The sequence below is a fragment of the Malaya genurostris genome, chromosome 3, assembly GCF_030247185.1.
Source record: "Malaya genurostris strain Urasoe2022 chromosome 3, Malgen_1.1, whole genome shotgun sequence".
NCBI classification, from domain to species: Eukaryota; Metazoa; Arthropoda; class Insecta; order Diptera; family Culicidae; genus Malaya; species Malaya genurostris.
The window spans coordinates 271,239,213-271,255,393 of record NC_080572.1 but is presented as its reverse complement, the minus strand read 5'-3'; the positions used below and the strand labels follow the sequence as shown (position 1 = coordinate 271,255,393).

Sequence of the window (16,181 nt, the reverse complement as noted above, 5' to 3'; positions counted from 1 at the left end):
TTCTTTATATTTCTCTTAGTTCATTACAAGAACGATTTGTGATTTGGTATAAAAGTCCATTTTCCTATCTAACATCAACATCTAGTGTAAATGGTCTCATTTTTTTTGTTCTAAGTAGAGTTTTTTTTGTTCTGTTCCAAGATGTAAAGTTTTATTTGAATAACTGACATAATCTGGTTTTGGAGTACGCTTTACGCAATGAAACATCATGAAGAGGATTAATCAACTAAATTGAATTCATCATATTATACTTCAAATAACGGCATTTAGTAGGCTGGGAACGGTAAATAATTTACTGAATTAACGAGTGTGTTCTTTAGTTTTCCTAAATAAGACATTAGAAATAAGAAAAAATCGCAAGCTTTGTTTGTTAATAAAAGATGAATGCTCATCACGAAAAAACTAATTACAAAAATCTTTCAACCTTGAGAAATAACCCCTGGATTCCCGGCTCCTCGCAACCTACAATGGCCAGCACTTGTCCCAGCAGGATTCTTCCAGTGGTGCCTCCGGGACGCCCAGGAAGCACGCCCGGACCGCTTCCTCCACTGCCAGTTTCACGTTCTGGTCGGTTTTGGCTGAGCATTCGATGAAGGAGTTGGCGTTGATTTTACGCGCCAGTCGGGCGCCCTCCGCGGTTGTCACCTCGCTACTGACACCCTTCCGCAGATCCAGTTTGGTTGCTGTGTTATCGAGCGGATGGTGCACGTTGGTATGAAAAAAAAAAGACCAGTGATTAGTATGATAGAATGTTAGTGAATTGACGGTGCACCTATCAGCACTATCGGGACCCGCGTGTTTGCCGTGATTTCTGGAATCCACTTGAGGGAAATGTTTTCGTATGAGATCCGGTTGTTGATAGCGTAGCATAGTAGGAAGCAGTGTGCCTGAGAAGAAGCAAATTGCAATTGTTTTATTACCCTGGGATGGAATCATGTAAGGTGATTATCACCAAGTGATTATCACTTTTGAAAATTTGGAATCATGTAAGGTGATAATCACCACGATTTAATCACCTTCATGTCATAATGGAGGTGATAGCAATTTAGTTATCACTTTTAGTAGTGATTTGATTTTTTGAGAAGTGGCTTTATAAATTATTGTCCGTTAGGTGAATTTTAAGCCACTAACCTACCAAAATTGGTCGGAGAGTATAATTTTTTAATAAAATTCGTACTGATATTGTGTCAAAATTAAATACCAAAATGTAACTTAGTTTGTATAGTTTAAAGAATTCATAGAATGAACGGTAGTATTTATAAATTAAATCAATTCATTTATGTTGTAACTATTATTTGAAGGAATGTCATTGGGGTATTCGTAGAGTCAAAGATAAATTGCTTTCTGGAAAAGTGATAAGTTTATGAATGTAGACATCTCCTGTTGCACATAACGTAACAACATAAAAAATCTGCTAACATTTTCAGTAGAATTAGATGGTCGTGACTTAGTGAGCGACATATCAGTCTCGTTCAACTGAACGAGTAAAAAAGATTAAATTGCGTTCTTAATTATCTTCTTCTTAATCTTCTTGTGAGTTGAATCAATATTTTTGGACAATTAGTTGCTGCTAATCATAGTGGATATTTGTAGTGCCGGTGGGTAAAATTTCTAAAATGGAACTAGCATTCGAATGCTCTGTGAAATGCCATAATCGTAAAGTGAATGAAAACTATACACAAAATTATTTAACGGATCTATCTCATTCGAGAGGAATGCCATCAGTTGTAAAACATCAAGAAGATCTAACAATTCGTGTCATTTCAAAGCTAGCAAATTTATCCCAAAGAACTGACTGTGACATTGATTTCCATTGAAAAATAAAAATCGGCACTAAATTAAACCAACAAGTGAATTGCACAGTTAGTCATACTCGCGAGGCAACTTTTTTCAACGTTACTCTTCGATCCATACAAATCATCATTGATAAACATGACTCGAATTAATGAAAATGATTGAAAACTATAGGAATAAAAATTTAGATTTTAAAATATTATTTGGGTATACGCCACTTTCATTTTCTCCTCCTAATATCAACGGTATACGTCACATTTATATTTTACTCCAGAAAAATTGACGTTTCTTGACAGGTGATAAATGGAGTGAAGTTGGCTCAATCACCGGTGATGGTGATAGTAAAAGTGATCACCTTCGGTGATTCCAAACATTCTGGTGATCACCTCTTTATCACCAGAAGGTGATAGTCACTTATCACCTTACATGATTCCACCCCTGGATAGTAAAATCGACAATCCTTGACAGTGCTTTGTTCACATAGCTATAGAAAACGACTGGTGCAAGTTTGATCAAAGTAGCCGATCGCCTTCAGAAATAACGTCATATGGAAATCGGAAAAATTGTGCACAACCAGAATTCCGTCATCGATTTGCGTGCAAGACTCTTGTACGATTGTGTTTGGGCGAAACACCAGAGCTACACTTTCATCGATGACGAAACTTACATCAAACTCGATTTTCAGCAGCTTCCCGGTCAAAAGATTCACATCCTAACTGGACGAGAGGAAGTGCCGGGAAGAGTAGTGCTCATGTTTGCAACAAGTAACGAATGAGGGCTAAAATTTGGCAAGCGATTTGCAGTTGTGACCAGAAAACTTAACCACTCGCCTCTTCCTCGACGATGACATCCCATTTACATAGAAGAATTCCTAAACAGCGCGTAAAGATAAAGTCATCTTTTGGGGCGATTTGGCCAGATGCCACTATGGTTCAAGATCGACTTTTTTCACAAGCTATAAAATCCTTCGAATTGCTCGGTGTTTTGACCAATTGAAAAATACTGGGCAATTGTAAAGCTAAATAGTTAAACACATCCAGCTAATTCGGGCAAAATGCACTGGATGGAATGTACTCGCTACCATTATAAAAGATCTCGTCTAGTTCTATGAAGTTCTTGTCTAGCCTTAACAATCTAAAAGAGGTAAGAATGTGTTCATATTTTAATCACCACAAATAAATAAAGGCACATGGTCGCAAGCAACGAAGACTTGAAATTTTCAACAAAATTTAACTCAAAAACAAAAATTAGCGCATCACTAATTTTTGGATATGTTATGCAAAAATGTTTAAGCTTTCAAAGACAAATATAAAATTATGTAGTGCCAATTGGTCTACCTACCATGAAAACCATTAAAAGGGTATACAAATGACGTTCTAAAACATAAAACTCCAATTTTTTAATATTCACATATTTTTCCCTGCATTTTTTAACTGCAGACATTTCTTGACAGAATATCCACAAAGAAAATCGAAAAAAAAACACGGAAACTACGAAAATTTGAAAGTTTTAAAAAATTATAACCTAAAACCAAAAAATAACGCATCGCTAATTTTTGGATATGTTATGTAAAACTGTTCCAGCTTTCAGACAAAAATATAATATGACATAGTGCCCATTGGTCGCAAATCATGACAGCAAGTTATAAAATTGACTTATTCAAAACAAAACTTCAACTTTTTCTCTATTGTGCCAGTCGCTACCTGGCTTTGGTCAGTGACAGACCCTAGGAAGGCAGTTTGATAGTCTGCTCCTTCCTATCAGAAGCAGATTGGTACGCAAAATCAATCCGTAATTTTTTTAACGATTTTTTAATTTTTAATGAATTTGACGTAAAGTCGCCATAAATAAGTTTTTGAAATGACTGAGTGGAAACATAAAGGAAGCCAACGAGTGATTATAAATATACTCTCCTACTCAGTGCTTGAGCGGAAGAATAGGTATAGAATAGCGTTTGTTGTCTGATGAACAGAGAAGATGTTTGGATATGGGTTACCGGTTTTTTTTTTTTTTAAATAAAATTTTTATTAGGCTCATTTGCTTTAGCTTAACGTGGCCGATTGTCTTGTTGTTAGGGAGAGAGAGAAAGGGATGCCGTATTACGGGGCGGCATACTCCCCAGTTAGTAAGGGGACATAGGGAGGGTGGGACCTACACAGTATTGAATTGAAATTTGAATACATCATTGGTTTGTGGCATACATCTTTTAGACACATTTTGCGTTCGATGAATCTTCATGTTTTTCAGCTTGTAGCAATGAAGAGATTATTCTGGATTGGGATGCTTCATTGGTGTGTTCTGACGTTGATGTGACGTTTTTGGGTAGCTTCCAGCAACTCAGTCAGTTCAAGGCAGGTGCATGCTCCGAAGCATCGTTTACACAGGCCATACTTCCAGCAACGTAAAGAAGAGTGCGGTAGAGCTGTAGACGAGAAAGAGATAGGGAAAGCACTAAATTTGAGCATTGATAGTTTTCAAGAAGTTATAGATGAGAGTCATATAAGGAAGATTTCGAGTTGCCAAGACGTCGCGGACTGGTACGAAGGGTGGTATACCTCGGGCCCGAAGGGAACCTATGAGTTGGGACCTGGCATCACAATACTCGACACATGTCCAAACAACATGTTCGATGTCATGATAACCCTCACCGCAAACGCAGACACCACTCTCAGCGAGCCCCACACGACGGAGATGCGCGCTGAACATATAATGATTAGACATGAGCCTTGACATTACACGAATAAAGTCTCGGCTCACGTCTAACCCCCGGAACCAAGCTTTCGTCGATACCTGTGGGACTATTGAGTGTAACCATCGTCCCAGAGTTCCACTATTCCATGTATTCTGCCAGCTGGCTAGAGTTTTCTGACGACAGCAACTGAAAAATTCATTGAAGCAGATTGGTCTTTCATAGATATCACCTTCTAGTGCGCCCACCTTGGCTAACGAGTCCGCCCTCTCATTGCCCCGTATGGAACAATGTGAGGGGACCCAAACCAAGGTAATCTGGTATGATTTTGCAGATAAGGCACTCAATTGTTCCCGTATTTTCCCCAGGAAATACGGTGAGTGCTTTCCAGGCTTCACTGAACGGAGAGCCTCAATGGAACTGAGACTGTCCGATACAATGAAGTAGTGATCTGTGGGCAGAGTGTCAATGATCTCAAGGGTATACTGAATTGCAGCTAGTTCTGCGACGTAAACTGAAGCTGGATCACTGAGTTTATAGGAAGCGGTGAAATTTACATTGAATATACCGAAGCCAGTGGACCCGTCTAGATATGATCCGTCAGTGTAAAACATTTTATTACAGTCGACTTCTTTAAATTTATTATAAAAAATTTTTGGGATCTCTTGAGGGCGTACAGGATCCGGGATTCCACAAATTTCTTCTTTCATGGATGTGTCGAAAAGCACAGTAGAATTAGAAGTATCCACAAAATGAACACGATTGGGAACAAACGAAGAAGGATTTATATTCTGAGCCATGTAGTCAAAATACAAGGACATAAAACGGGTTTGTGAATTAAGCTCGACGAGCTTTTCAAAGTTTTCTATCACCATCGGATTCAAAATGTCGCATCGGATTAGCAGTCGATATGAGAGATCCCAGAACCTGTTTTTCAACGGTAAGACGCCCGCCAGCACTTCAAGACTCATCGTATGGGTTGATTGCATGCAACCCAAGGCAATACGTAAACAACGATACTGAATTCTTTCCAGTTTAATGAAATGAATATTCGTAGCGGAGCGGAAACAGAAACATCCATATTCCATTACTGACAATATCGTCGTTTTGTACAACCTGATCAGGTCTCCTGGGTGAGAGCCCCACCAAGTTCCGGTTATTGTACGAAGGAAATTGATTCTCTGTAGGCATTTTCGTTTCAAATACCTAATGTGACATCCCCAGGTACCTTTGGAATCGAACCAGACCCCGAGATATTTAAATGTGAAAACCTGAGCTATGGTTTCACCCCCTAGTTGAAGCTGTAGTTGCGCAGGTTCTCGCTTCCTTGAAAATACAACCAGCTCAGTTTTCTCCGTAGAGAACTCGATACCCATTTGAAAAGCCCATGTCGACAAGTTGTCGAGGGTATCTTGCAATGGTCCTTGGAGATCGGCAGCTTTGGGTCCTATAATAGACACAACACTGTCGTCGGCAAGTTGTCTTAGCGTGCAAGATGTGTTGATACATTCATCAATGTTATTTACGTAAAAGTTGTATAAAAGGGGGCTTAAGCATGAGCCCTGAGGAAGACCCATGTAACTAAATCGCTTTGTCGTCAAATCACCATGCTCAAAATGCATGTGTTTCTCGGACAATAGATTATATAAAAAGTTGTTCAAAACTGGTGAAAGACCATGCTGATGCAACTTCTCAGATAGAACGTTAATGGAAACTGAATCGAATGCCCCCTTGATGTCGAGGAAAACTGATGCCATTTGTTCTTTACGAGCAAATGCCATTTGAATTTCTGTTGAGAGCAACGCTAGACAATCGTTCGTTCCTCTGCCCCTGCGGAACCCAAATTGTGTACCTGAAAGCAATCCATTTGTTTCGACCCAATTGTCTAGACGGAAGAGAATCATTTTCTCCAACAATTTCCGAATACAGGAAAGCATAGCAATCGGCCGATACGAATTGTGATCGGAGGCTGGTTTTCCAGGTTTTTGAATAGTAATAACTCTCACTTCTCTCCATTCGTGTGGGACAATATTACCCTCGAGGAACTTGTTGAATAAATTCAACAAGCGCCTTTTGGCAGAGTCGGGCAGATTTTTCAACAAGTTGAATTTAATTCTGTCTAACCCCGGGGCTCTATTGTTACACGACAAGAGCGCAAGTGAGAACTCTACCATCGAAAACGGTGTTTCGTTTGTATTCAATGTCGCGACGCGGGATATCTTCTGTTCCGGAACAGAATCAGGACATACTTTCTTAGCGAAATCAAATATCCAGCGGTTAGAATATTCCTCGCTTTCGTTCGCGTGATTTCGATTGCGCATGCGACGGGCCGTATTCCAAAGAGTGCTCATTGCTGTTTCTCTCGTTAATCCGTCAACAAACCTTCGCCAGTAACCGCGTTTCTTAGCTTTAATCAGACTTTTCATTTGAAATTCTAACGCCGCGTATTTCCGATAATTATCTGGAGTTCCGTTCCTTCTAAACGAGATGAAGGCTGAAGCTTTTTTCGTTTTCAGCTCTGAGCACTCTTTGTCCCACCATGGGTTGGGAGAACGCATACTAGTTTGCGCGCTAGGTACTCGTTTCGTCTGAGCTTGAATTGCGGTGTCAAGAATCAAGCCAGCCAAAAATGTATACTCTTCCTCCGGAGGAAGCTCCTGTGATGTTTCTAGTTTCTCAGACATCGAGCTCGCGTAACGTTTCCAATCAATGTTTCGTGTAAAATCGTACGAAACATTGATTGTTTCCGATGGTCTTCCACGGTTGGTGATAGAAACTATGATCGGCAAGTGATCGCTACCGTGAGGATCACAGATTACCTTCCACTTGCAATCTAACTGTAGCGAAGTCGAGCAAAGGGATAAATCCAGCGCACTTGGTTGTGCTGGCGGTCTAGGGTTCCGTGTCATTTCTCCCGTGTTTAGAATTGTCAAATTGAAGTTGTCACACAGATCTTGGATTAACGAAGAACGATTATCATCATATAAGCAGCCCCATCCTGTACCATGCGAGTTAAAGTCCCCTAAAACCAGCCGCGGTGAAGGAAGAAGTTCTATGATGTCTGCAAGCCGACGATGCCCTATCGAGACTCTGGGAGGAATGTAGATAGAAGCTATACATAGATCTTTGCCTTTAATATTAATTTGGCAAGCAACAACTTCAATTCCCGGTGTCGAGGGGAGGTTAATACGATAAAATGAATAGCACTTTTTAATCCTCAAAAGTACCCCTCCATAAGAGTCTTCTCGGTCCAGGCGGATTATGTTAAAATTATGGAAGTCGAGGTTGATGTTAGAAGTAAGCCAAGTTTCACTCAAGGAGAATACATCGCAATTATGAGTATGTATTAAGTGTTTGAAAGAATCAAGTTTTGGGATGATACTTCTGCAATTCCACTGAAGCACAATGATCATATCTTCGATTCTCAGTGGTAAATTATCCATCAAAAGATACGATCGCTGCAAGGAGGGGCCATTGTTCAGTCAACTGTTTTAAAAATGTCCTTACTGTTGGCAGTAGAGCAGTTAGGAAGCTTTTCAGAGGATCAGTAATATTGAAGGCTGTTAATATCCAGTCCACGATATCAGAAAATTTCAATAATCCAGCGTTTGTTGGATTTTCTGGTTGTGCTTTGGGGTCATTCGGGTTTTTTGATGCCCCAGGAAGTGCTGGGTACTCCTTATCATCCCTAAGTTTTTTGAACCCAGGAGGTGTTTGCTTCGGTTTTGAGTCAGCACTTTTTGTTTCCGTTTGGTTCTTTTGTGACGAAGAGGACAGTCTGAGGCCTTTACGAGGAAGCTTGGGAGAAGCCAGATTTTGTCTTTTCCTGCTTCCTTCAACCTGTGTGTAGGAAGGTCCTTCGCCTGGGTCATCAGAGGTATCCTCTTCAACTGGCAAGATTGCAAACGGGTTCTCAGGGGTCGATGGAGTGGTTCTTTTTAAGATTTCCGCATAAGAACGTTTGGAACGTTCTTTCACGGATCGCTTCAATTTCTCCGCACGCTGTATGTACGTAGGGCACACCGAAAGATCATGAGGATTCTCCCCGCAGTAGCAACACTTTTCCACTGCTCTTCTGCAGAGATCGTCCTCATGGGCCTCTCCGCATTTGCCGCATCGCAGTTTGTTGCAACAATAGGTTGCCGTATGACCTAGCTGTTTGCAGCTTGTACAATGCATTACCCGCGGTACATACAGCCGAACAGGTAGACGAACTCCACTCACTACCAAATAATTTGGAAGTGCAGATCCGGCAAAAGTCACGCGAAATGAGTCCGATTGGTAAAATTTACCATCTATCGATTTGGAGTGCAATTGCTTGCACTCCAAAATTTTCACTGGTTGAAGGTCGGGGTTTTTGAAACGGCCTACCCCGTCCTTCATCAGATCTTCGATTGTCAGACTTTCGTCACGGACCACACCGTCGATCTCCACCACATGAGACGGGACGTACACACGGTACTCCTTCGTGAACAACTCGCTGGTAGCAATCTCGTTTGCTTGCTTCAGGTCGGACACAACAACGCGTAACTTGTTTGGCGAAACCTTATCTATTGTTTTTATTGCCGAGAAATGTTTTTCCAGGTCCCGAGCAATATTTAAAACTCTGAGAGACTTTAATTTGGGCCGGAAGTATACCACCCACGGACCCCCCGAGCCATCGTCTTGGTAAACTTTTTGGCGAGCAGGCAATATCTTAGAGGGAGATGGAGGCATCGGAGAGGGAGATGGCATTGGAGAGGGAGATGGTATCGGAGGGGGAGATGGTATAGGAGGGGTAGATGGCATCTCGGAAGCAAACTCAGCCTCTAAATGTTCTTCGTTCATTCGTTCAGCTTCGCCCTCCTCCGAGACACCCCCACTGTCATCAATATTCATATTTAAAGTGCGGGAGTAAAGAAGTCTCCCGCACTTGAAATGAGAAAGAAAGAAATAAAATGAAAAGAAAATATATGAATAGTAAAAGTTGAAAGAAAAAGTTTGAGAAAATACTTAACAGTATGTCACGGTAAGCTGTTAGGTGAGTTGCTCCTTCACTCCTTCGTTGTGCTTCAGCGTGACCTTGACTCAGGATTTGGCTGCTGCGATGCGGGTAGCAAACAATAGAAATAACTGCTGCCCGAGGATAGCACAATAGCGTCTACTGTCGATAACGATACAAAACCGGTGCACAGACAGAACTCACTTGCGGGGATGCTACTTTTTATCACTTTTATTTAATGCCTATACTACAGCCTCTGCTGTGATAGGCACCTTCGTCTTACCGATGTCGATTGTTAAAAAAACGCGTGTGCTCACTTCGAACATTCGGTTACGAATGGGGGTTACCGGTTGTGAGGCGGCTATGATTTAGACCATGTTCAATGCACGTTTTACCAAACCCAGTCATGTGTTAGAGCCGTGTCTATTACAAGGCTTAGGGTGACGAAATGGTAGCGCGTATGTACGGAACAGTGCGGTAAAATTTCATTTTCAATCGAATAATATAAGATGAAAATGAAATTTATGGCCGCTGACCGTCAGCATATCCCTACTAATTCATTTGACTTTTGCTGCCATTTTCAAGTGAAGCACCCGGAATTCATCGTCAGTTGAATAATCGTACATAGTCATTTGAAGTTTTGCTTGCTCAGTTTCGAGTGCCAAGTAGTGTAGCTCCTTCATTGCCTTCGCTCTTGGTAGTAAGCAAGTTCGAACGAATAGAATTATAAATGGAGTAAAATATTAAAAATTAAAACTGAAGGAGGAAACTATTAATTTATGTGTATTCTGTGATTGATATTTCAGCTATCTGGTTTGTCTTTCATCTATTATCTTGAACCAATTCGAATGTTTACATGAACTTCGTTTGAAGGCCGCTCTCACACTATTGAAAGAGATATTTTGTTACTTCAAGAGACCAACTGACGGTGGTTAAACTGAGCCTCGATTGAAGAGAAACGAGTGATGAACTGAATGCTGCCCATTCGGGCCGTCAGCAAACATTGTGTGTGTCAGAGAGTGAAGTTTACTGCATTAGAGAGATCGTCAATGTATTCCACATTCAGTTTCAATTGAATTGAATGAAGTTTTACTGCACCGGTACGGAATGCATAATAACGCAGGCTCGAGTCCTGTCTCTGAGCGTATCTTTTTCCAAAAAATCATCTTTTCTGTGAGTTTCTCATACGTTTGGCTTCTCCAATAGTTATCGCAAAAACTGAATATTTGCATATTTTTCCTAAAATCCCCCCTAACATAGAAATGGTCACCCTAATCACAAAATGAAAAACTACGGGTCTAATATTTTTCTATGGCGAACGATTCTTCCAAATATTACGAAATTTTGAGAGACCGTATATCACCGTTTCTCATGGAATTGTTGTATAAAGAGTTGAAATGCAGTCCGACGTCAAAACTGGAACAGAGACTTGGAATACTTCAGAGATGAAGAGATTATCGGTTTCACCATATCTGAGAAATTTAAGTGACTTCCATTTCAGAGTTATTTGTCTCTGTTTCTGGTACTTCCGGAAACGGAAGCTGCGGACCGGCTAGATCTTCTTTACAAACTATAGAAATTTATGAATAATGCCCAACGAAATTGCAGTTATGTACACGATCATTTATAAAAAACACCCTCAAAAATAAAATGTTTTGTCGTATCAAGACAAAATTCAGGAAGTTTATATGATATTTTGTAATTTTCTTGCGCATATTACTCTGTTATTCATAGCGATTGAATGATCTTTCTATATGAGAATGTCAAAAATGCGACTAGCCTGGTGATCCGATCTAAACACAGATTCGTGTGGGCAGAGAGCAGAGTTGAATAAACATTGAAAGAAAAGACGAGCGGGTAACGTCACAGACATAACCCAGCGAACGTGAGTACGGATAAAACTGACATGCTTCTTTCACACTTCCGAATAGAGATGATCGTTCGTATTAGTTGATTGTGTCAATTTTGCAACTTTTACTGCTTCACATCGTTTTTCGCACTTGCTTTACTGTGCGGTGCCGTAGCCCTTGGTGTACTTAACCCAACAACATATTTTTGTGATCAATTCATTATTATTAATTCATGATCAAATTTTCAGTATTATGAAATAACCACAAATAACGAATATTAAAGAGTAAAGCGCATGACGCTTGTTTATTTTTCTTGTGTTCGGAAAATAGTTTTGATGCAGACATTACATTCTTGCGTTATCAACTGGATAGGTATAAAATGTAAAAATTGATACGTTTCATTGAAATTATTGTAATTCGTACCGTGTGTACTTCTTCGGGCGAACAATTTTTTACTCTCTTTCTTTGTCTTATTAATTTGTAAGTTAAAATAAGTGTGCCGTGAATTCGTCGTGCTTTAGTATAGGTGCACCGTTAAAAATCTGGAAGTAAAGAAATGAACCCTTGCACAATTCAAACAATCTATCTACTTATAAGCATGATTTTATATATTCAGAAGTGTAAAGATCAGTGTCAGTTTTATTCGCATACATTTTTGTAAATGTAGCTACTTAGTGCATGTAAACTTCGCACAATCCTTTGGAAATATTTTAATGGTTCTAAAAGATATGCGGTATTTATCCGATGCTTACAACTGCCATCATTTATTTATCTGCACCAGAACCAACATTCTGGACCAGAACTGAATTCTGGGAAAGGATTCAAGAACTAAATTCCTTAAGTATTCTGCCTTAAAACTTATATAATCAAATAAAAAAGAACTAAATTTAAAATCTGGAACAGGCTCAGAATTTAGTTGCAAACAAAGGTTCGGATTCAGATCAAGCATTCAGGTTTAGTTGTAAAATTGTGGAACTGAACTCATTTTCAAAATTCAGGTTCCGAATTTAGTTGTAGAACTGCATTCTGAGCTTGAATTCCGATTGCTAATAAAGAAACTGAATGAAGTTTCAAAATCAGTTCCAGCACGCAGGTACCGAATCCTGGCAAATAAATTCTGAAACTGAATTTTAGAACTAAATTTTGAAACATGAATCTAATTCTGAGTTTAGCTCTAACCTTTAGTTCCAGAATCTACTAAAATTGATATCCGGAATTTTGTCCATAAATTCTGAAGTTGATATCCAAAGTAAGAATTCTGGGTTCGAATTCCGAACATAAATTAAGGAACTAAACGTACTTCCAAAATCTAGTCAAGATAGCGGTCTAGACTCCAGAATAAGAATTCACTTCCAGGGTCATAGTTTAATATTTTGAATTTGAAATCAGTAGCTAAATTTTGAAACTGAAGTCTGAAACTAAATTCTAAATTTGAAATTAAGCTCACAATCCAGGTGGACTAGAATCCAGCATCTGAATTTACTTCTAGAATCCAATTCAAAATTCAGCTCTCATCTCCAGATACAGTATTCAGTAGATGAATGCGATTACTTGTTGTTACATTCAGTACAACTCGAGATATTCACGATTAAGTTCTACCCATTCTTCAACCGGGTAAATTTGGAAAAGGCGCCTCATAGTAAATGAACACGCATTCACGTTAAAACAATCACGAAAATGGTTCACTTTGTGGATAGGAAACTTTCACCCATCCGCTGACATTGTGACGATTGGAATATCACTTATATCACTACAACATGTTTTCCACAGAATAAGATCATTTTTCAATGAACTGAAGAAAACTCACATCGTTACAAAATAATTTGTTTTTCATTTAGTACTTCCAAATCGTCAAAATACAACGAAATCGATTATATGAAATTCTTTGATTTTACATGAAAAGTGTGAAAAAAGCATAGTGTTTATTAGAAAAAAAATCATTTCATTGCATTATATCTTCAAATAACTGTGAAAAATCACAAAAACACTCATTTCTCAGAGCTATTTTTGGTAACACTCGGAAAATCCTCCGAATTTTCCAGTCACGACGATGGTCTTAAGTCGGATATTTTCAAAACCTTCAGGGAAAATGATTTCGGTTTGTAGGTTGCCTTTACCCCCAATCATCTCAGCTGGACAATTAATCTAATATAACATATGAGAGCTTTGATATATAGTGAATTCTGCTATTCCTGTTAAACGCACAGATCCAAAAGATAAGACGATGGGTAATGCGATTCGAATTTTTGTGTCGCTTACAAAGAAGTGGTACAAAGTTTACTTATTTTATTATGGGGCGCCTGTACAAGAATGGGTAGAACTCAATCTTAAAAATCTCTTAACTACTTAATTCAGTTTCGGAATTCAAATTCAGCATTCAGCTCTAAAACAGAATTACAACTGAGTTTTTGAATTTTCTTGAACTGAGGTCCAGTTTCATAATTCTATAAATCGGTTCTCTATAAAACTACAAATATATTCCCAAAAAACTATACGAGGTTTGTCCATTATGTAAAGTCTTCAGTTCCAGTATTAATAAATTAGTTCAGTATTGAATCAATTGCGGAACGTTCGCAGAGCCAGTTTCTCTTAAAAAAAAAAAAGATTGATTGCGTCATCATGCTGCTGGTCATTTACATTGGAGAGAAATACAACGAAAAGTGGACAACGATGGGGAACATTATGCAAAATCAGCCCTACTAATGACTCCTGTTATTTAAAGAACCACAAAGTTTGCTTTTTTTCAAATCGCAGATTAAAACCATCAGTCTAATGCGAATTTGGAATAATTTGATTATCTTTGCGCAATTTTCGCAGTGCAAAATTCGCAACAGATTAAACACTGTTTATATATCGTTTATATTCGAACAGTGTTTAATATCGTAGAGAATTATTTGGCCCTTCTGAATGCCAGAAATTTTGAAATATTCAAATCCGAAATAAAATAATCGACATCAAAATTCTCCATGTAGCTATGTGTTTTTTATTCTCATTTTTCCGCATTAATTAATCGTGTGGTAGAAAATATTTGTCGGCAATGAGTCAGTCATCTTTATTCGTATTCACGTCTTCCAGTTATGTCTGTGACATTACTCACCCGTAATTTTCTCTAGCGATTTATTCGATTTTTGCGCTCATCTGCACAGAATATCTACGTGATTACCGTGTGGAAAGTCCACTACATTATGTCGGCATGACCAAGATTAAGAATAACACATGGATCAATAAGTCCCGAGACTGAAGCAGAGATGGCGCTCGTAGTAAACCAGTAACCACGTCTTTCTGGAGCACTAACCTTTGCTTGAAACGAGTCAAAATTTTAAGTCGATCCGACCAGAAACAGCTGAGTTATCGAGGTTGGAGTAAAGTCGTTTTTTAGTTTGTTTAAAAAAAGGAAAAAAACCGAGTTTCGTGTTTTGATAAAACATTGTTTTTAATGGGTAAAAATACCGTACAAGCGAAACAATGGATTGAAAAATGTTATCCGGACTCTTGTCCATCAAAAGCAACGATTTGTCGGTGGTTCGCCGAGTTTAAACGTGGTCGTACCGACACAAATGACGCGGAACGCTCGGGTAGACCTGTGGAAGCCGTTACACCGGAAAATGTGAGTGAAGTGACAAAAATTATAATGAAAGACCGTAAAGTGAAGCTCCGTGAGATTGCTGAGATGACACAGATATCATATGGAAGTGTATTTACTATCCTTCACGAAAAATTGAGCATGAAAAAGATTTTTTCCAAGTGGGTGCCGCGATTACTTTCGATGGAACAAAAACAGCCTGCCACAAGTCGATGAAAACAATGGCGAAATTGAACGAATTGGGCTTTGATCTGCTTCCCCACCCCCACTCGTCAGATTTAGCTTCCAGTGACTATTGGCTCTTTGCTGATCTTAAAAAAAAATGCTCCAGGGAAAAGATTTGGCTCAAATGAAGAGGTCATCGCTGAAACTGAAGCTTATTTTGAAGCGAAAGATAAATTTTTTTATAAACATGGTATTGAAAAATTGGAAAAACGTTGGAACCATTGTATCACCCTAAAAGGTGATTATGTTGATGATTAAAAAAAAATTTTGCAAAAAAAATGTTGTTTCCATTGTTAGTCTCGGGACTTATTGATCCATGTGTTATTTTGCTGTCGAGTCCGTATTGTATTGACTGCCTCATGAAATTTTAGGTCAGTGTGTGCAGTTTTCTTCATTTTTAGAAAAACAATTCGAAACTTGCAAATAAGTTGTACCAGGTTTATCTGCTTGAAATGAACGTAAAACTTGCCGACATGACAATATTATCATAAAAGTTTCAGAAATACATCATTACATACGCAATGAAAGCAAAAATCGAATCAGATAATTTGTATTCGGTTTTCATCTCGCGAGAAAATGAACACATCTGACATCACTTTTCAAAGATACTGATCGAAAAGTTAAGTTCATCATAGTTACTCTCATAGTTATACCGCTTGAGCAACTTGTTTTTGCAACTAAAGCACATGGGCTCACCAAAATAATACCTACAGTGCGTATCAGAAATGTCGGGTTCACTAAGATGAGTGACTAAACTGTATTGTTGTTTAAGTCAACTAGTTTGATAAAACTAAAAACAAATTTTTTTTAGTATTTACATGCTTATATTTCCATTTATTTAAGTAATATAAATCATTACGTTGGGTGAACCATTTTTTTTTCAACACACTGTTACCCTCGATGCCATATGGGAAAATAATGAAGAACAATTCATTTCAAGATTTTTCAGATTAATTGATACATCAATATGATTAAAATCGTCTGAAAAGGTGTATGAATGTTTGATAACTTTCTTGTACATATTTTAATCACTCTTCCGATCATATTCATTGAAAAGAA

At 38.6% G+C, this 16,181-nt stretch overlaps 1 protein-coding gene across 4 annotated transcripts in view; it reads right to left on the bottom strand.

Moving 5' to 3' along the window:
- Positions 1-385: 385 nt before the first annotated feature.
- Positions 386-16,181, bottom strand: part of LOC131434923 (ras-like GTP-binding protein RhoL) — a 31,850-nt gene continuing 16,054 nt past the window's right edge. For all 4 annotated transcript variants that reach the window (XM_058602208.1, XM_058602209.1, XM_058602211.1 and 1 more), the window contains exons 4-5: positions 773-887; positions 386-683 (exon numbers count right to left, since the gene is read on the bottom strand). In XM_058602208.1, the coding sequence (XP_058458191.1) occupies positions 463-683; positions 773-887 (336 nt within the window). In that variant the 3' untranslated portion in view covers positions 386-462. The remainder of the gene's footprint in view (positions 684-772; positions 888-16,181) is intronic.